The 20,579-nt window shown below is 37.7% G+C and overlaps 2 protein-coding genes across 3 annotated transcripts; both read right to left on the bottom strand.

Annotated features, from left to right (window-relative positions):
* Positions 1-1,919: 1,919 nt before the first annotated feature.
* erlin1 (ER lipid raft associated 1) lies at positions 1,920-8,817 on the bottom strand. 2 transcript variants are annotated; one of them, XM_008429755.3, is made up of 12 exons: positions 8,693-8,817; positions 7,770-7,898; positions 7,168-7,249; positions 6,907-6,953; positions 6,743-6,804; positions 6,520-6,645; positions 6,330-6,403; positions 6,129-6,187; positions 5,847-5,938; positions 5,680-5,769; positions 5,523-5,602; positions 1,920-4,800 (listed from the first exon to the last, which is right to left on the bottom strand). In XM_008429755.3, exons 2-12 carry the CDS (start codon positions 7,880-7,882, stop codon positions 4,621-4,623), a joined length of 1,005 nt encoding a protein of 334 aa, XP_008427977.1. In that variant the 5' UTR covers positions 7,883-7,898; positions 8,693-8,817; the 3' UTR covers positions 1,920-4,620. The 2 variants fall into 2 exon arrangements, with proteins under 2 accessions (XP_008427977.1, XP_008427978.1); XM_008429756.3 differs by having other exon boundaries at positions 8,619-8,694.
* A 684-nt stretch (positions 8,818-9,501) lies between these two features.
* Positions 9,502-18,503, bottom strand: LOC103476976 (inhibitor of nuclear factor kappa-B kinase subunit alpha-like). The gene is made up of 22 exons (XM_008429757.3): positions 18,188-18,503; positions 17,337-17,459; positions 17,150-17,244; positions 16,905-17,022; positions 16,751-16,820; positions 16,580-16,668; positions 16,386-16,475; positions 16,176-16,300; positions 15,033-15,140; positions 14,806-14,941; positions 14,508-14,708; positions 13,373-13,475; positions 12,807-12,930; positions 12,582-12,733; positions 12,429-12,490; positions 12,227-12,336; positions 11,976-12,025; positions 11,205-11,313; positions 10,961-11,108; positions 10,835-10,878; positions 10,277-10,376; positions 9,502-9,851 (listed from the first exon to the last, which is right to left on the bottom strand). The coding sequence occupies exons 2-22, from the start codon at positions 17,439-17,441 to the stop codon at positions 9,798-9,800; spliced, it is 2,193 nt and encodes a 730-aa protein (XP_008427979.1). The 5' UTR covers positions 17,442-17,459; positions 18,188-18,503; the 3' UTR covers positions 9,502-9,797.
* Positions 18,504-20,579: the final 2,076 nt, after the last annotated feature.

Genomic DNA, 20,579 nt, shown 5'->3' on the forward strand with positions numbered 1-20,579 from the left:
ATCTTAGAGGATATGACTTGGGTAGATCTGGGACAAAAGGAAGGAAAGAAAAGTGACAGGTCAGACAGGAAGCTGAAACGACCCCTCACAGCCCTGAGAGAAAAACACGGATATCAAATGGGTAGACCACCCAAATGAATTGGCACAGCCTGTCGGACAAACAAACAGACCTTCAGTGGAGCAATGAACCAAAATGGAAGTTTGTTCATATTTACTCCACTTACAGACTGGATTTCTCTCAGGAAAAAAATAAATAGGGGTCAAACAACAGTTAACCACAATCCCTGAGGAAGCAAGGACTCATGATCTGATTGTTAAAGGATGCCGGAGATCTCCAGAGGGCCAGAGAGGAAGCCATCACTCATTAAGCTGTTCAAAATACTTATGTTGTCTGTTTTATGAAATATATCTATAAGTGATGAGTCACAGTAAACTGTATGTGTGACAGTTAAATAAAACACTGTGCACTAAGATGCAAGTTTTTGATAACATCTTTTAAGCTTTTATATGACTTTAAAACATTTTCTTGGTCCTCATGAGGGGAAATGGTTTTTATCTAGGGGTTATAGGTCTGTGGGTAAGAGTTAGGCTGTAGAAAATGAATGGAAGTCAATGTAAAGTCCCCACAGTGAAAACACGACTGTGTGTGTGAAGTTAAATCAAAGGATGATTCAATTTAATTCATTTAAGGATATGCAACCTGATCATTGCAGCCTTTTTCCATTTTTCTCTGTATCGGTTTCAGTTGAATTGTGCAGGGTGCACGTCACATTCAGAGTAAGGAAAAGTCCTAAAACAGTTATTCTGGTGTCATTTGTTACATTACATATACACCCCATTTTGACAGAGGTGTGTAAACTGTTTATGCACACATAAACCTTTTGCAGTTTATGTGTGCATAAACTGCATAAGGTCATAGTTTTTTCTTGATGATGCAGCAACAATCAATAACACTTAAGGTTCTTTTATCTTCATGTTTTATTGTAGACGAGTCAGTGATTTCTGCCAGTTGGTCTTTATGAAAATTATTTATGGCTAAGCTGTTTTTCTCCCGATACATCTCAAATGTACAGATGCTTAAAAAATAAATAAATAAAACACGTTGGCCACACCTTAAGAGGATGAGTCAGTTTTTATTTGCAGCTCCTTAAAACGTGACTGTCGGACACTGTTAATACTCATGTTCTTTGCATTTTGTCCTCCACAAATTAGTGGAGACACACTGCTCACCAAGCTGCTATTTGACAGCTTTTTAAAGAACTGTGATGAAAGATGCTAATTTATGATCCTCAAACTCTCATCTTTGACATTTTACAGATTTAAAGTCATAGGACAATTTAAAACCAATAACTAGATTCCAAAGAAGCTGATGTATAATGAGATGGGATCAAAAAGGAGCCAATAATCAGCAAACATTTAAAAAGCTTTAAAAATTACTAAAGATCTCAAAATAAAGACTTTTCAGTGTTTTAAACAGGATTTACTGGCCAATGATACAAATTGAAGTCAGCTAATGTTACAGGCTTGGTCACTTATTTCACGATAAAGTCCAGTCTGACAACATGCAGCACTGAGGGAAATTGGACAAAAAAAAAAAATCATAGATGAGTGCTTCTGATTTTAAAGAGGGTATGAAGTGTAAGCGCTCTCCATTTCTCAAGCATATTCAACTTCTGCATCCTTTCAAAAATTGCATATTTTCCATATGCAGTAACCCCATAGTTGGACTATTTCTCACCAACTTCCCTCTACTTGCTAAATTTTTCCTTTTTTTTTTTTTATCACCATGTATGAGGCTGGCTGCCTTTGTTCAGCACGCTGTAAACTCACCATCTGCTGGCACTGAGGAGTACTACACACTGACCACCCACCCATCAACCAACCCACACACACTCACACATCAAACCAGACAGGAGAGGTACCAAAATAGGTTTTATTTTATTTATTTATTTACTTATTACATAAGAACATTGTCAAAACTGGAAAACATGTTTGCATAAAAACCTTTTAAAACAAGAAGACAATGTTTCAATTTCACAGATTGTACAAAATATTAAAAAAAAAAAAAATTCATAAGTGAATCATACCCCTCCTTTTGCATCAACATTTGAGCCCGTCACCAAAGCAATGCAGAGCGTAGAGGTCAGGTAAACGAGCATTAGTAGTGTCCACCGCAAGCTGCGTTTTCAGTCCACTAGAATCCAGGTGGTGCCTTTTTTTAAGTTTACAGGACGAAACTAGATGTGAGTGTATCTCTGGGAGTCACCCCTCCCCCTTAATAATTAAGGCTTGAATTCTGTATAGCAAACGATGATTAAAGTTAAAGAAGCCTAAAGAGAAAGAAAAGCATTAAAAAAAAACCCCAAAAAAACACCCATTAAATTCTAGCACCAACTTACAATATCAGCCTTTATCTTAAAATGAAGCTGCTTGTTCCTGGGATTAGATTAAAATTAAATTACAATAAAACTGAACAAACACAGTTGTGTTGAAAATAATAGCAGTGCAACATCACTAACCAGGCCAATCACTGATCTGGGTGGAAGCCAATAATTTGCTGGCAGGTATAGTGGAGTAATAGAAAACCAACAGAGACGACAGCCATGAGCGTTCATGTTGCCGAGTCGTTCATTATGAGAGCGGCCCTTGTTTAAGGGCAGAAGCAGCGAGCTTTCAATTTGATGTATTGGTCAATGAAACCTGAGCGCAACAGAAATATTCTCATGGTACTTTGATTAAAAAGTTGACTTTTTAAGCTGTGAGGGGGAAACAAGGAAACGTAGTGTGTTAAATGGTGGCTGCCTTGCTAAAAATGATCTTAAATGCCTTACAATTGAACCCCAAACCAGAAAGATGTGGACAAAGAGACAAAACAGTCAACCACCAAACACCGGAGGCTGGAATACGTGATCAGGGGGAACCAGAAGTAAACTCCATGCTACAGAAGTGAAGCACTTCTGAGGAACAGCGATAAACAACCAAATATTTTTTCCAGCGAGTCAAAGAGCTGAAACCTCAAGTATTTTCTTCAGTTTATGCATTAAATGTTTGAGTTTGAAGATCCTAATATTCAATTAGCCTCACTTTCTGTAGAGTTGTAGCAAGTTTGGTTATTTTTGTTCTCGATAGTAATGGAGAACAAAAACAATAATTCAGACGGACGGAAAGCAAAGTTAAGGTTAAAAATGTTCCGTTTTAAACCCACTGCTGATATTTTACGGACCAGGAGCTGTGTGTTGCCATTAGACCCTGAAAACCCATCAACATTACAGTCATTAGCAAATTATAAGGAAGTTTCCAGTCAAATTTTAAGAGTAGAAAAAGTAAACAATGACAAAATTGGAAGTTGTACGCAATTACTTCAACCTCAACAAAACCTTATCCTCACAATATAGACAGCTACTGCGAGTTGTCTGCATACAAAAAGGTGTCGGGTGCAATCAAACCTTCATCCTTTAGTTGTTCATTTTATTCTTGAAAACTGTTTTGCTTTACTACTTTTTTTTTTTGACGTAAAAGCAAAGCGCTGCTCAACAATAAATCAAACAATGATTAGATTAAAATAAACCGTCCTGAGAATTTACATTTAGTTACATCTGAACAAGCTGTGTAAAGAGACAATCATGGGTTCTATTTATCTGAATAAAAAATAAAAATAAAACAAAAACAAAACATGCATAGCCCTGTTAATCAAAACCAAACAAGCATGCCGACATCCTGACAAAACAAATTCCCACACCTCCACCGATTTACTCCCCGTTAAGCATCTTAATTTAGTTTTATAAGACAAAAAATATGAGTTATGTCCCTTTTCCTTCACAGTAAGTGTCACAGAAAGTCAGCAAACCAACAGATTACAAAAAAAAATCAATAAATTTTAAGCAAACAGCCAACAATCTGATTTATCCACTGCTCTCCTCCACAAAGCTTCGAGCTCTCCGAGTCAAAGGAAGATTAAGGTAGGACCCATAACAGCTGAGATTATTTTTATTATATCTTTAATGTTGAAACATCTGTATTCAACCAGGCTAAGTGCCAAAACTTCACCACGAGCAGCATGGGACATGAGGTGTTAATCAATTGGTTCTCAGGCGTGGATTAAGAGAGGACAGTCAACCACTAACTTGTTAAAAGAAAACAAATGGCACAGATGACTTGAATTACTTGGAAACCATCTCCATCCAACTTAATTAGTGTCACCAGTCAAGTTTCAAAGTAGCTAAACCAGAGGTTAGAAAAGCAGTAACTCCTGGCGATCACAAATCACAGCTGCTGCACATAAGTAATGAAAACGGCTCCAAAAGCAAAAGTTAAACGCTGCACTGATTTATAAAAAAAAAAAAAGAAAAAAAAAAGCAGGTGTAAGTACTTTTTGTCACCTTCCCAGACATAAGGACGACATCGTTCTCTTTCCTTGTAAGACTCACACCGTGTGTCCCAAACTCTTACTTTTCACTTTCTCTCTCTCTCTCCCTCTCTGCCATGTAGATTTAAGACTGAAGTTTGCTGTTCACCAAACTAGCGGCGAAGCAACGCATGTTCAGTGACAAGACCGCTTTTTTTGCATCAGGTCGTCCTGCCCTGTGCAGAGGCTCAGCTGTGGACTCACTCTGACTTTTTTTACTTCGCTCTAGGCAGTTCCGGTTCAGCTTTGGGTAAAGTAGGCGAGGGGACGGGTTTAGCGGCGCCGTTCGTCCCGTCCACAAACATGTTAGGAATGTCCTGGCCAAAGTAGATCTTACTGTTGCCCGCTATGGCCTGGTACTTCATGAGCTCCAGGTATTCGGGTGTCAATTTCAGCTGCAAAGATTTAGAAGAAAAACAGCTTATTATTAATGCTGATCATCTCATGAAAATATTAGCGCTGTCTCTTAGCACGACATGGCTGAAAATAAACCTGATACAGGTGTTGGGGCGACTTGAGAAGGGTGGGAGGAGTTAATAACAGGTTCAGGATCTGACTCAGCTGAGGAGGATATTTTTATGGGTAATCAAAACGTTACATTTCGAGAGGCTAAAAAAAAAGTCAAAGGTAGGAGGAGGATGTGAAGGTTTGTTTCTATAAAATTGCCATCTGGCCTCATTTATCAAATATAATATGCAGTTTTTAAATATTCTGTCAGTCAAATGGACTAAACTGAATCCTGTCCACACAGCAGCTTTGTGCTTATTGACAAAACAAATAAGTCTTTCATTAATTCACTGAATAAAACATTAAACTTTTAAATTTTTAATTCATCGGGCCTTCACACGAGGCCCGATGTGACGTTTTCACAGTCAGTGAAGAAAAAGAAATCTGTTTTTATTAGTCTTATGTTTAATTCTGAGAAACCGAATTTTGGGATTTCATTAGTTGCAACCAATACTCAGCAAAACAAGAAATAACCATTAGAAATATACCATTGAATCTTTATTATCCAGTTTTTCTTTTTTTTTTTTTATTAGCGACAAAAATGAGCTACTCAATGATACTGTAACTCCAGTGGGATCCCACTGTAGAAGTGATTTATTCATCTTCTTACCCTGTTTGCTTCTGCAGATTTGGCAGCAGTGTAGTATTCTGCATCGGCCTTCGCCTTCTCCCTCGCCAGGAACGCAGCGTCTAAAACAGAGAAACGGTTTTAAAACCATCGAGGACGTCACAGAGACTTCAGAGAGTCTCAGCGACGTGACGCTAACCTTCTATTTCAGAAATCTTCTTCTCCGTCTCTTTCTCCATGACTTTCTGCTTGTACTGGATCTCTGCTACTTGAGCAACCTTTTGAGCCTCTGTCGGGTAAAACAGGGAAGAAAACTGTTAATTGTGCACCAAGACATTAGCAGATTCAGTAAAACAACAGATTTACCAATGATGGCTTTCTTCCTTTCAGTTTCTGCTTCTTTTTCTACCACTTTCTGAGTCTGCGCCGTTATCAACAGGCGAGTCTTTTCAGCCTCCCTGTACACACACACACACACACACACACACACACACACACACACACACACACACACACACACACGCACACACACACACACACACACACAAAAGCTTTTAAAAGCATTTTGTCATCTTTCATCTGAGAGGGTGGGTTAAAATAAATAACAGTATTCACAAAAAAATGTGTACTTTAGGTTTATAAACTCACATCAGTTCAAAGTTCCTCCTGATAGATTCTGGGATCTTTGGCTTGGTAACACGGACTGCCTTTAACCAACAAGTGAACAAAAAGAGGAAAATTTATTAGTTCAATGATTAATCATTTACCAACTTTGTGTCATGAAGTAGAGAAATGAAGAAATCACAGTTCAAGTGAAGCGGTTTTTTTTGTTGTTGTTTTTTTAAATACCTGAATTGTTAGTCCAGGTGCCATCGCATTGAGATCTTTCTGTAATGCAGTCTTCAGATTCTCATCTATAATATCTGTGAGACACAAAAAGGCAAATTGTGTCAATGTGCAATCAATACCACTTGAAGGGTTTAGGAAGGAAAAAAAAACAACAACTAAAAACTACATTAAAGCAAAGCCAATTTCTTACCAAACAACTCGATGTAGACCTCCTGCAGAGTGTGCACGCTGCAGAACTGGTTCAGTTCATGGTGAATCTTGTTGAAAATGAGAGTTTTGTCATAATCAGCCGTGTAGTTCCTAACAATATCCACCACTGAAAAACACAGATTCAGAACGTTAAGGCAAAAACTATGCAGACTGAGGATAGTCAAGTGAATGTGCATGTTAAAAGAAATGTTAACATGTTTTACCTGCTAAAGGGACCAACATATTAACCACTTCTATCCTGTCAAAATAAATCATCACACCTCCACTGTGTAGAGAAAGAGAATAGAAAAAATATATATATTTTTAATAAAATAATTTTCTGGATGTGGGGTCTGTTTCCAAAAAGACATTCTATCAGTAAGTGTACCTTGTTCCACAAGGCACATTCTTGATCTCATCGGTCTGAAGCGTAGTCTGAAACAGAGACCCAATAATACACATTTTTATAATATCTTATTAAAAACAATGTGATGTTGTCAAATACATAAAATGCACGAGTTCATTAATGTCCTTGGAATTATGATTTGTCAGAAACATAATTTTTTTTATCTTGTGGCTCTGTGATGACGTTGTAAATCTTAAGACCTTTTCAACCCCTCTATTTAAAAAAAAAAGAAGCAGAAATTACCTGCACTGATCTGTATGTGGTGATGAAAGGCAGCATAATGTGATATCCTGGGCCATTGGGAGAGGTCAGCAACGCGCCACCTCTGAAACAAATATAAACAAATTCTTAGGTCAGAATTGACCACATACATGGATGGATAGGTGCAAAAATAAGAAAGAATGGAGTTTTGACTGGAGTTTTGGAGGCACTTTGATCTAAACTAACAGGCTACACTGTGTGGATGTCATCAGTAAAGACTAAAAGTTTACGCTTTTTCTTAGTACCAGAAAGATACTGTGATTTTTATTTGCATGGCAAGATGTCCAAACCCTGCTTGCAATCATCAGGAAATCTCTTAATTACTGTAAAGATCAACAGGGAACAGACGCAGATACTGGTGAATGGCACCAATCACTAGCAGAAAATGTTAACACTAATTAATCAGCTCTGAAATAACAGTTAAATCCTGATCAACAGCTGTGTACGAACTGTTCCCTCTTAAATATGACAACTTATTTATTCTGACTGATCTTGTAGAAAGAGAAATGCAAAGACTTGTGATATCATACACTTTAACGTTTTAAAAGTGTCAAATAGAGCCATAGTATTACATACAACAATACCTGTAGTAAACAGCAAGGTGTCCTTCCTCTATCTTGTGAATAGAGGAGTGCAAAAGGATGGCCATCATCCCTGCCATTGTTGCAAATACTGCCCCTACATGCGGCATCGTCATCCTCACTTGCTGTCACCTTCAGGAAAAGAAAGAAGCATAAACAGCTGTGTGTGTCAATCAAACCATAAATTAACAGATGCGTTCAGAAACTGTCTGCAGACAAGGTCCCAGCCACTTCCCATTTCCTGGCCAACTATTGCTCAAAGTAATGCTGAAAGTCTGATATTGAAAGGTTTCGATGCATCTTGTGACCTGTAAGTAACATATTGTCCCGTCCAATCTGTTACACAAGGCAACCAAAAGCTGCAGAGGAAATATTGACCCATGAGACCTTGATGATAAAGATAAAACAAAGACATTATTTGTAGATGAAGCCCACAGTTCAATTTAAACAGACGTAAAAACTGGCCTACAATATCCTTCATTTGCATTTTGGAGATCCCCACAGCACAACCTTTCACCCAGCAAGTATAATGTATCCTATCGTCAAGTCAGGTGAGTTTAGGTAAGGCTAGGCTAATGCTAACAAGAAATGATTAGCTTGCAGGATGAGTACAATACTGAAACTGTTCAATATAATTTGAAATAACAGGATAGCACATTTTTACTACACCTATGCATCAGTCAGAGCAGTCAACACAGCAGATAAGAGACGCTGACCGAGCATTAATTTGATCAGGCTAGCCTGGTAGGCAGACTTAGCTAGCTAGCTCTCATTATCTTGTTCGGAAGTCAGCAACTGTCAGCATATTAAGCTTAACGCTAACTTTAGCAGAAAGCTAACAAACTACCTCACCTTCTACATTGCTGAAACATAAACATAACCATGTAAGCGACAAAGTAAACGATTGGCTATTGACATAAATTTACCACAATATCGAACCGTCGCCGCCTCTGGTTTTATCTTTCAGTGACCCATCCCCCTCACACCGCCTCCTCCTCCCGCAGCTTTCTGTCAGCGATCCTGGGCTGGGCTGGGAATTCCGAATGCTTTCTGAGATCCGGATCTTTAGGCGCAGATCAACATAAAAAACCGGGTCTTTCGGCTCCTGAACTGTTCTTTCTTCTGTACAACACTTGATGCTTAAAGTGAAAGCGTAAGTATGCGGGTTGAAGTTTATTTTTCTAAGATAAGAATATTTTTGAGATTGGGTGCAGGCACGTTGACAGTTAACCTTTCAGCTCCTGAAAGAATGTTATTTTTTCCATCCTCGGAAATGCTGTTTTCCTTTAGGTTTTTCAGTGGAGATAAGAGTAATCATGGGTGATGCATTGAAAATATATAGATATCAGAACCAGCCAATTTTCTTTTGCTTGGCTTTGAGGAGTGCTAATCAGCAAGTCACAAAATAAAAATCTCCTCCACCTGCCCCCCCCCACACACACACTTTTTCATTAATTGCATCAAAACTAAGAACTGCCACCATTTGGGCTGTAAATAAATCAATCTCACGCTCATTCTGCAATCCCAACCCTTTACAGTTGAGAAAAGTATTTCACATGATTTCTCATGAGATGGTTATGTCTCTTATATTATGCTCATTCTTTTAACCTAGCATTTTGAATTTATCTTTAGCTCTGTTCTCTCATCTCCTTTCTGAAAATATTACCAGCAGCCTTTAATTGGTTTGCGTTTACAGTTAAAAGAGGTAAGCAATTAAGAAAACAGAGGTGAATCATTGCATGTTTCCAACATTTATAAAACTCTTCATATTTCACCGTGCACAGTTTTATCGAAAACAGTGTCAAACTCAAATTAATTTCGGAAAAAATAAATACGTTCTAGCTGACATTTGTTAACATTCTGTAATATATGAACCTAAAACATGCATAGCTTACTTTGTCATGATGTTTCATATATTATTGTCTTACAGGATTTATAGTAATTACACGACTCAAAACAGAAAGATGACGGATAGTTTGACCCCAGGAAAAGTACTTATCAAAGCATACATTCTTTGAAAGCTCTTTAGAGCTACTGAGAATCAACTTTGTTTGCTCCGAACTCAACCCAGCTCCAGTCCTGATCCTGTGGAGAAAGAAAAAAAAAACCCAGTTAAAACAGCACTTACCAACAACCTTTCACTTACGGTAACACTGGTTTGCAGAGTCAGACATCTGCATTTTCATTACTTTTAAAAAATAACTTCAAATTTAAGTTTTAGCGAAATACACATTTAAAAGGTTGATCATTTGTGTACTGTGTTAAATGAGAAAGGTGTCTTCTTGCATTGCAAAGTAAAAGTGTTTAAAAAGGGGAAAAAAAGAAATCTGTTCAATCCCTACAGCCATTTAAAAAAAAGTCTAGGCTCAGAAATCCTTTTTTTCAGTGAAAAATGTAATTAATAGGCAGAAATTAGGAGTTATGTGCCTAACTTACTTAATCGACTCACTTCCCTACCTGCAGTACTTCTACGCATCAGTTAGCATAATGATTAGCTGCTTTGTACTGACCATAACATTTTGCTTCAATTCTTGGGTGACATCTTGCATCAGGGATGTAAGATGATTCAGGTAGCGCTGATTTTCATCCAGAAGTTGTTGAACCGTTTCACTGAAAAAGACAAGAGGCTAAATCTGCAGGAAGTTCTCTCTTTCCAACAATCCTAAACTTAAAGGACCAGATCACCTGCTGTGTGGTTATACTCCACACTTATTAAATAATTTACTATGGTATCATATTTTTACTAATACATTTTAAAAATAAAACTATTAAATGCATTTATTCAAAAGGGAAAACTGTGCAAAGACTTTAGCTACTAGAGCATCACTTATTCTCTTCCTGTAACATTTCACAAGGTTGAATGAACAGAGGGAGGGGCCTTTGGCTATTTGTCTTTGCACAGTATAGAAATAGAAATATCCTTTATTGTCCCTCATTGTGGAAATTCAGTTGCACCAATAGCAAAGTGAAAGACAAATGGAAGCATGTAAATTCACACAAATGTGAAAAATAAGAAAAGAAATAACATTAATTGCAACACAATGACATGAGCATTTAATAGATCTTACCCGTCACTTGGCTGTTTGTGTTTAAGCTGAGAGTTGCTCTGAGCCTGCAGACAAAACCACACACTTTGTAAGGTACAAAGCTACATGACTAGATTTCATTTTGCAGTATTTTTTGAGCACACTTACACAAGCAATCTTGAGAAGGAACCAGAACTCTTTCTGTCTCTTTGTTTGCATTTGCATCACTTCAGTTTCCGCAGCTTTGATGTTCACAACGGCCTTTTCGAGTTTAGGGAACAAATCCACGATGCGCTGCTTACACATCAGGATTGCACTAAAAAAAGATAGAAACGCAATAAAACGGCCATTCGGCTGCACTGAGATTTACCAGTTTGTTAGTGTGCCTGAATAAAACATGCAAATAAATTACCTTAGATGAGTGTAGAGGTCTTTTAAAACTCTGTCCTGATTCTGAACGGTTTGGAGTATCGTCCGCACCATGTCCGAGCTATCACTGTAGCCATGTGGAGGGTCGTTACCTGCAGGAAACATGTTAGTTATTTCAGTAATTCAGTTCAGAAAGTCAGATACATTATAAAAAGGAATTACACACAGTTCGATTTTTAAAGTGTTCCGCAGCCGTTACATTTGATGGTAATCGCTTAAAGATAATTAAAAACCAAAATTACATAAAACCAATGGGGAAATGATTTAAAACTCTTATGTCAATGCCATGTTATTCCCATCACAATCATAGGGAAAACGGCTATCCATCAGCAAGTAATGGACACCATCCACAAGAAAGTTTACACATTAATAGAAAGTTGAGTGGAAGGAAAAACTGTGGCAGAAAAAGTTGGGATAACACCTCAGTGTATCACAGTCCAACTGCCTTTTTTAACCCAGAAGCTGAATTAAAAAGAGCTTTTATCAAGTATAGAATAGATATTTCATATACATGGACACACTTAAAGCAGGTTCACATTTTTGTATTGAAAATTCACTTTTCATTGGTCTTAACATAAATTTGGTTTTTAATAATTCATAAAACATAATGTTGAAAATAAACTGAAATAAATGCTATGTAGAATTCTGCCTAACAAATATATCACAATAAATCCTTTTTCTATTAAATTCTATTCTATTTTCAATTCCAGGTAGCATCAATTTGACGTTTTTAATCCGTAACTTTTGTACTAACTTTTGCATTTAGTTTTCAGTTGCTTGTAGAGTTCAACAGCCTTTACTTCACTGGAAAAGAGACAAACAGTAAACAAGTGAGCACCACGGTTATAATTTTTGTGTTATTTTTTATAACATTTATAAATTTTTTATAAAGCTCTTTAATGTTTTTATTAGGCATAATCACTGGATTAAACACTTAAAAGTCAATTGACAGAGAAGAAAGAAGCAATGTCATAAATATATGGACACAAAAAAAAAGCTACTGACAACTTCTCCATCACATCTCCTTGTCTCCTGGCAAACGGACTCCGCTGCAGCTCCACGATTTCAGAATGTAGCGCCAATATCTCTTCGTCAAGACCCGACACGTTTGCAACCTACAGCACAAAATATTCCTTAGCACTGATTTGTATTTTCTTCAAGAGCATTGCATTGTGTTACGCCACCACGATGTTTACAGATTCCACACCTGTGTAAACTCATCGGCCTTCTGTTCATTTTCTTGCCATGCCCGCTGCATCTTCTCTGAGGCTTCACATAAAACACACAGAAGCAGGAAGTTCACTTGAGTCTTCAGAAAAACAACTACGCGCATCACAGGAAGAAATGAATCACTACTGACAGATGCCGCTGTTGCTCTGCTTGGTGTATTGCTCGAGATCCTGCTGGATGCTGGTCTTAAAGATGGCTAGCTTAGCATGGAGCTGCTGTGAGTAGGAGAAGAGGCGGTGCTTGTACTGCGTCAAGGTGGAGTTGTAACGCAGCAGACTTAGCCTGCAGACATATGAATAATACAGTAAGCAAGTTCGAATGAGTTGGTGTGTTTAGGGCGTTTCGAGGCACTTACATTGCAGCTCTCTGCCCCTGGTACAGCCGCAGGTAGTCCTCCTTAAGACCACATATGTAGCTGAGGGCTTCCCCCCACACCTTTCTAAGAGGAGAAAGGGGCAGCTGTGTCTTTGTTTCCCTGACTGAGCATAAAACAGGAGGCATAAAAAATAAATAAATACATTTAAAAAAAATTACACATCTCAGTGAACAATAAACACGTGTAGAGCAGCTGGCAGCAGTCTGATGTTTTTGCTGTTGTGGGAAAAACTGAAATGCAAATGCAATTTTGTTGTTACTGCTCCACTGTATGGAGTGACTGTGTGTTTATTTGCAAGCAAAGCAGGAAACATGGATCTGATCATTCAGGTCAGATTATAACATCATGTGTGACTAGGGAGGTTTGACTACCGTCATCTACATCAGTCAGAATGTGCGTTCATACCAAGTCTGAACAGCGTCTTATAAAAAAGTCAAAATCTTTCACATTTTACACAAAGAAATTTTAACTATTTCTAAAATTTAACTGTCGATTTCCCAGAAGTAAAAAAAAAAAATCCTGTTGTGTTGAGTAAAATGTCTTACCGATAAAGTTAACACTGTCTGGCAGGGGTCTGGCAGTCAGGGGTCCTGAGTACTTGGTAAGGCTCTTATCAAACAGGAACACTATGGAGGTGTCCCAGCCGCGCTAAAAGTGCCAAGAAACAAAACTTTTAAAAAAAGAAAAAAAACAAAATAAAGACACTGACATTGGGTGCAAGTCTATTCTTAGTTTTTGATAAAGTAATAGAATTTAAAAGTACATTGCCCAGATAACGTGGACGTATGGCCAGATAGTCTGAAGGAAAACAAATTTTAGTCTATAGCTTCCATTAGGGTTGTAATGGTACACAGAAAAACTAAACAAACAACAAGAACAACAAAATATGTTTGGTATTTGCTTTAGTTTGATTCAACCAAGATAGACAAATAAAAAGTGGCTACAATAGAATTAACTGGGGAGGGAGAGATGGAGGAGGGGCTAACGGATGGATTTTTGTAATTAGACTATGCGCACATTTGGGAATAAAATCACCTTGGAGTTGTTTTGATATTAAGACAGTCTAGTGTACGAGCTGTACTTGAATGCTCCATGAAAGTGCAGCTGTTGGGAACTTTCCTCTAGTCATGATTGAATCTGATATGCTGTGTAGCATTTTGGTGCAGTCAGTTGGTTTTGGACTCTAGCTGATACCAGGAATGCTAACATTCAGGTTGACATTTCTTCAGTAAAGTGCAGAGCAAGCTACATACCTTATTGCTCTTAAAAGGTGTCTATCATGAAGGAATGAGAAAACCTAACCTTCCCAAACAACAGAGTTTAGAAACAGTCCTGTCTGTTTAGTTTTGATGTCACTTTTTAAAAGTTAGCACTAAACAATCTGCATATGTTCAGGTATAAAACGACACTGCATTTATTTGGTACATGTGGGTTACTGCTACACCACGATTTCCATGCTCGCTTCATATCCACTGCTTTGTTTGTTATTGCAAACTAATCACACACCTTGTTCCTTTTCAGAAACGCAAAGTTCCACAAAAACAAAGATGAATTCACTGCTTCAAATCAAAGACAAAGAACAGGACTATTTTAACAACAAAACATGTGGCTAAAGAGAGTGGACACTGTTTGCCGCGGCAGCATAAGCAACTATATGTCGGACTTATTTGTGTCACATACCAAACCGTCTGGCAGACACTGCATGGGCGCCCACCGTGGGTCGAGGGTGTTTCCCGTCTCCAGCAGCAGCTCCTGATTCTCGGGAGAGATGTGCGCCTGAGTCTGAGCCTCCAGACGGCGCTGCAGGCAGAGAAAACTCTCCTCGACGCCCAAAACCATCGAGTGCAGCTGGGCTGACGTCATGTCCAAGACGTGCATAATCTGAAACAACACAAGCAGAATGTTAATAGTTCAGAGATTCGCTTGGCTGTAGTTTAGATAAAAGCTTTCAGGCAAGAATACAAATCATGTTTTCAACCTTCATGTTGAGAATATTGTCCAGTAAGGTGAAACATTGTGGCTTGTTTGATTTTGGATCTGGACCTCCGCCACGGGAAGCAGGATCCCAGAGTAGGAGCATCCGAAGGAGACTCTCGATTGGCTCCAGCAGCGGCCTGGTAACACAGAGAAAACACACACACACATATTTGGGACACTAGTTTTTCTTCACTGGTAGATCCGAAAAAAGTGTATGTCTGTCTTTACTTGCTCAGGTTGTTGGGATATGACAGATGTGCCGAGAACCGAATTTCTCCATTCATGTCCTCTACCGCCATAATGTCTTTATGACCTTTGTTCTTGACTTTGTTTATCCTTCAAAACAAAGAAAATATGCAAATAAAAAAAAAAAAATCCTAAATCCCTCAAAATGTTCAAAAGGAGCCTTTCTATGACTCGTATGCAGTGCCGGCTCCCTTATCTTCAATCACTTTATCCTCTTTCTGAAAGCTTCAATTTGTTACAAGCTCTAAAAGTCGGCTCAGCTCCCAGACGGCTTGGTCACCGTTACTAAACTTTTAGCCAGCCTATTTGACAAGCTCATGTCGTCATCAGAAATGAAGCTCAACATGTATTTGCTTTAACTGACTGCAGAACATTCCAGCAAGTGGATCAAGGAACTGAAAGAATCAAACTCTGGCCTCGGAGCCAAATGCGGTTATCTTCTGGCAGAGTGTGCCACAATCCTGAGATGGAAGTCTGCAGTCCTGCATGGCCATATTTTACGCTTTTCACGCAACATGTCTCACCTCTTTCTTGAAATGATTTATTTATCTGTTCAGAGTAAGAGAAGCACATTTAATATTATTTGGGTTTCTTAGTAAATCAACTCTTGAGTACTGTGATGTTCCTGCTGAATTATTATCAGATCTGTTTCGTTCATGTCAAGAAAGACGTCAAAAGTCATCATTTGAAAATTTGCTGCCCTCTTATTTGCATGTTATTTGATGCCACAAACCGTTCGGTTCTCCAATAAAAACATCTTTGTGAAACGTGCGTTTGGTTGGAGACAGTGTAACTTTCTGGCAGCATCAGGAAACACCTGGACCGTAAACAGGTTGTGCAGGCAGTTCAACTTTGTTAGAGATGATATGCGCGACCGCCTGAAGGTTTGTCGTGTTTCTCGGCAGAGTCTAAACAGCTTGGAGAATATTCCGCTCAACTTTCCAATCATTTGTTACGAACAGCCAGCTTTGACAGCGATGACCTTTGGTTGGTTACACAGGATAATACGGTGGACATCATTGCATCTTTATCAAAATTGATGAGTTGCTGGAAATGAACAATTCTACCTAACCTGGAGGACTCTTAAGATCCCAAGTATAAAACGATTATGTATCATTGACTTACCACTGTACCGGCTGCATGCTGTGCAGAAAAGGTCGAAAACCGCAAATGCATTCAAAAATAACCGTCCCAAAGCTCCAGTAATCCACAGTCACAGTGTATGGCTGACTCTCAAACAACTCTGGAGCCTGCCACGCATACACAAGAAGTTAAGGTTAAGATTTCGGACTATTATCTGAGAAGACATCAGTCACTGATGCAACACTCACTTACCAGGTACTGAAGAGTCCCAACAAAGGATGTACAAAGACTTCCTTGATCCAGATCTTTTGCATATCCCAGGTCTATGATTTTATGGACAAGCTGCAGAGCAGAAAACCTCATTTTATACAGTTAAACACTGAACAAAGGAGTAACATTACACTATATTGGCAAAATACGTGTAAGAAAATAAAAAAATTGCAAACCTTTCCATCAATCTCTTGCAGAACGATGTTCTCTGGTTTTAGGTCTCTGTGAATAATCTTATTTTCATGGAGATACTGGATACCAGAGCCTGTTTTCACAAAATAAAGTCAGTTTACATATATTATCAATATGCAATTTAAGTGAGCTTTTAATCAAAGTGAAAACTTTACCAATGTCACTGAGAAGTGACAGGACTTCACTCTCCTTCAGTCCACAACAGTTTTCTGGTTTATTCAGCACCTAAATAAAATCACTTGATCTGTTAAGCTCCAAAGTTTAAAAAAACAAAACACTTAAGTTTTGTATAAAACAATCCTTTGGTACCTTGCGTAGATCTCCTTTGGCGCAGTACTCCATGGCGAGCAGAGGTAGGTCATTGAGAGCGATGGAGGTCACATCTTCTGGGACTTCTCTGGCCTGAACAACATTCACATGATTCAGCCTGTAAAACAAAAATGGCAACAAACTTGTTTTTGCTTTTTTTTTGGCAAGTTTGAGATGTGGGGTGTAAATTATTAACAGACTACATGACCAACGCAATCATACAATAAAACCCTTAAAACCCTTACTTCCTCATGATTTGAATCTCCCTGCTCCAGCGTTCTTTATTCTTCATACTCAGGTCCAGGCGGCAAAGTTTCACAGCAATCTTGTCGCCCGTCTCCTGCTCCGAAAATACACGAGGAGTATAATTTGAGAAAGATCAGCCTGGACTTAATTCTCTCCAGGACAACAGATGGATTCTTTAAAACGTACATTGTGTTGGTACAGGTAGACGTGTCCAAAGCCTCCCACCCCGAGTCTTTCTTTATTTGTCCAACTGATGCATGTCGGGCTCTTTTTCAGGGTAGGACGCTCCATGGTGTGCAAATAATTCAACTGTAAACATTAAGGAACAGATAAGGTATTTTGTAGTGTGAAGCTGAATCGGTGCTTTAGTTCGATAAATCACCCATAACTCTATACACTCCCAAATGTTTATGGAGATCAAGTGATCAGATTTGTTGCAGCTGTGCCTAAACGTTGAAACAACCTGTCTCTTCACATTACGATGTCTAAGACTAACTTAAAAATTAGACATATGTCTTAAAAAGCCAGCATTTCAGTTTTAAAAAAAATAGTTTTTTGGGAAAATATTCACATTTTCTGAGAAACAGCTGTAAGCCATAATAATTTAAATCGACAGTCTGTGTGTAAATAAACTAAGAAATTTGAGTTTCCCTTATCCTGTCAAACTATTGAAATACATTCACTTTTCAATGACGTTTAATTTATCGAGTTGTGAAACAAATTTATGGCTTTAAGATTCACTCGTCTAATCTTAAAAGGGGTTGTCAAAACTAAAAAAAAACATTTGTACAAGGACTGTTACACCATATTTCACATGAAAATAACAACATAATAAAGATTTTACCTCTCATAAGTATCCATAAAAGGATGCCACCTCAGACTTGGTGTTACTGGGGCTAAAAAGCTATTTTGGTCAGCTGTTATTATAGTACTCAATATCAGTATCGCTAAAGTTTAAAAACCTTAAAACACCTTCATTATATTAAACAATAGGTCTCTTAAAGGTAGCCATCGCACTACAAACCTTTTAAACTCACCTTTCCTTGAGGTTAGAGTCGCCACTTGCCAAAAACCGCTTGTTGTTTCTGTCAGAACATTGTCTCTTCAGTTAGCTAACCATGTTGTTCACGGGTTCTGTTCATTTTAGTTAGTGTCTGTGTAAGAAGACGGTGCCCCGGCCAAATGATAACTTCACCAGATTACCATGACTGTAAAGGTGAAGTTTGCGTGTATAGTTTGTTGTTGTTTTTGGTGGGAATTTACAGAGAGTGACTTCACCGACTCCAACGTCAGCGATAAAGTGAAAGTAAGGAGCGGAGCTGTGCGCATGCGTGTTTCACACCGCTGAAAAAACGTGACATTTGGTGCAACATGTGATGCGCGTGTTTTTGTTTGAATTGTTGAGATTTCTTATTCTCTTTTGTCTCACGTTAAAGTAAGAACCGCATAACAAAGAGTACATAAACTCCATAGACTGTTCCATAAACAGTTCTATAAACAGTTTATGGAACAGTTTATGTTCCATAAACTTCAAAAGTAGTAACTTTTTGTTAGTACAAAAAGTAACTTTTTGTTACTACTTTTGAACAAACTTTTTATTACTACTAAAGTTAGGAAATTCCCTAGCAATTACGCAGACGAAGAAGTCTGGCACCGCCACTAGATGGCGCCAAATTACACGTTTGGGGTCATTACAAACCCCAAACTTGTACTAAACTACTTTTTATTCACTTAAAAGTAAAATGTGGCCATCCGAGAAATTAATCACGTAGCCGTATAAAAGTATTTTGTAAAAAGGCAATTGCTCGAGTACTGACCATTAACATCTAATTAGATAATAAAATTGTATTGATATTTCACATAAAATGATGTGATCAGAAAGACAAAACTATAAAACTATGAAAAGATGTAGGAATTATAAAAAAAAATACAAATGACATTATTTCATAATACATTTAAGGAAACATAGAATTTTATTTTATTAGCTTATCAAACAAATACTTACAGTTGGCAATTATGTTAGAATAGATTAAAGTACTTTCAGTGACAATATGTAGTCTTTAACGTATGTCCACTTGACTTCAGATAGGTTAATAGACAATGACATTGCAACGCAGAAGCTTGTGTAAAAAAGTAGTTTCACTTTAACATAAACTTTAGGTGAGTTAGTTTGTGTGGTGCATTTTTGGCTATTCATTCAGAAAAGCAGCCAGACATTTAACTTAAAGTACAAGTGTTGATACTTTATAATACTATTACTCAATCAAAAGTCAAAATTATGGTGCAGTAAAACTACTCTTTTTTTTTCCTAAAAAGTTACTCAAGTAAATGTAACAGTAAATTTAGCTATAGTCTGCTGGTGGTTCATTCACTTCTGGCGGTTGTCATGAGAAATATTGGTCTAAATAATTTAAATAAATACCTACAGCAGAAAAGATTAATGTTGTTAAAAAGTTCCCTGTGAAAAAGGAAAATGGTCTTACCCAAAATAATAAAATCATTCTCTAATTCAAAACGTTTTTGACATATTGCCATGAAACATTTAGCAAGCAATTGACGATGAATGTTCCAGCTTTGTCTGATTTAGCTTCAGCGAGAAAAAGAGGTGCTTATTTTCAGAAAATGTAAATATCCTATCTCACTATACTGGCAACTAAAACATCAACTAACAGAGTACAAGGTGGATTTTAAAAATGTAGGCTACTGATCTCATGGTAAATTTAAAAACAGTTTTGTCAGACCATAAAAATAAGCCCCAGCTGTGTCACTGACGGGAAAATTCTCAAGAAAACAAACCACAATAGGAAATAAAAAGTGGCTTTGGTGGGTAGCGCAATAACCAATCCAGAAACTGAAGACAAAACAAAAGCTGTTCATTTACTGACAACATCATACCTACAATCAGCTTTACTTCTTTGGAAATTTCTCAACAGGTAAATGTGGGTGAGAAAGATTTAGAAGTGTTAAGGATGAATCAGAGACAAACCCTTTTAGCCACATGCATTCATGGCTGCAAGTACGGTAAATATTTTATTGAACAGTATGGGTTTTAATCTAATTCAAAGCAACCATAGGAGAAAAGGTTCAGTCTGTGAGTGTTCGGTGCTTGGTGGGTCCTCACAGGTAAACAAATAAATACTTTATACACGTGTTATTATTAAACGGCAAAAAGAACATCGAAAATATAAGAAAATATATGAAACTAACTTCATTAAAAGCAAGGGGGGAAAAAAAACTACAGTAAAGAACACACCTGAATATGTCTGATCTTTGGATTAAATGAAATGAAACTTTACTTTCCAAAAGTCCATAAAGAAATGCTATGAAATTCACACAAAAAGGAGCAGAAGTTAATGGCAGTTGTATTTTCACTACTAAGCTGAAATAACGTCATTTTGTTGTCTAAGCCAGACTTCATGTTTATGTGCA

The sequence above is a fragment of the Poecilia reticulata genome, chromosome 15, assembly GCF_904066995.2.
Source record: "Poecilia reticulata chromosome 15, P_reticulata-male-v2, whole genome shotgun sequence".
NCBI classification, from domain to species: domain Eukaryota; kingdom Metazoa; phylum Chordata; class Actinopteri; order Cyprinodontiformes; family Poeciliidae; genus Poecilia; species Poecilia reticulata.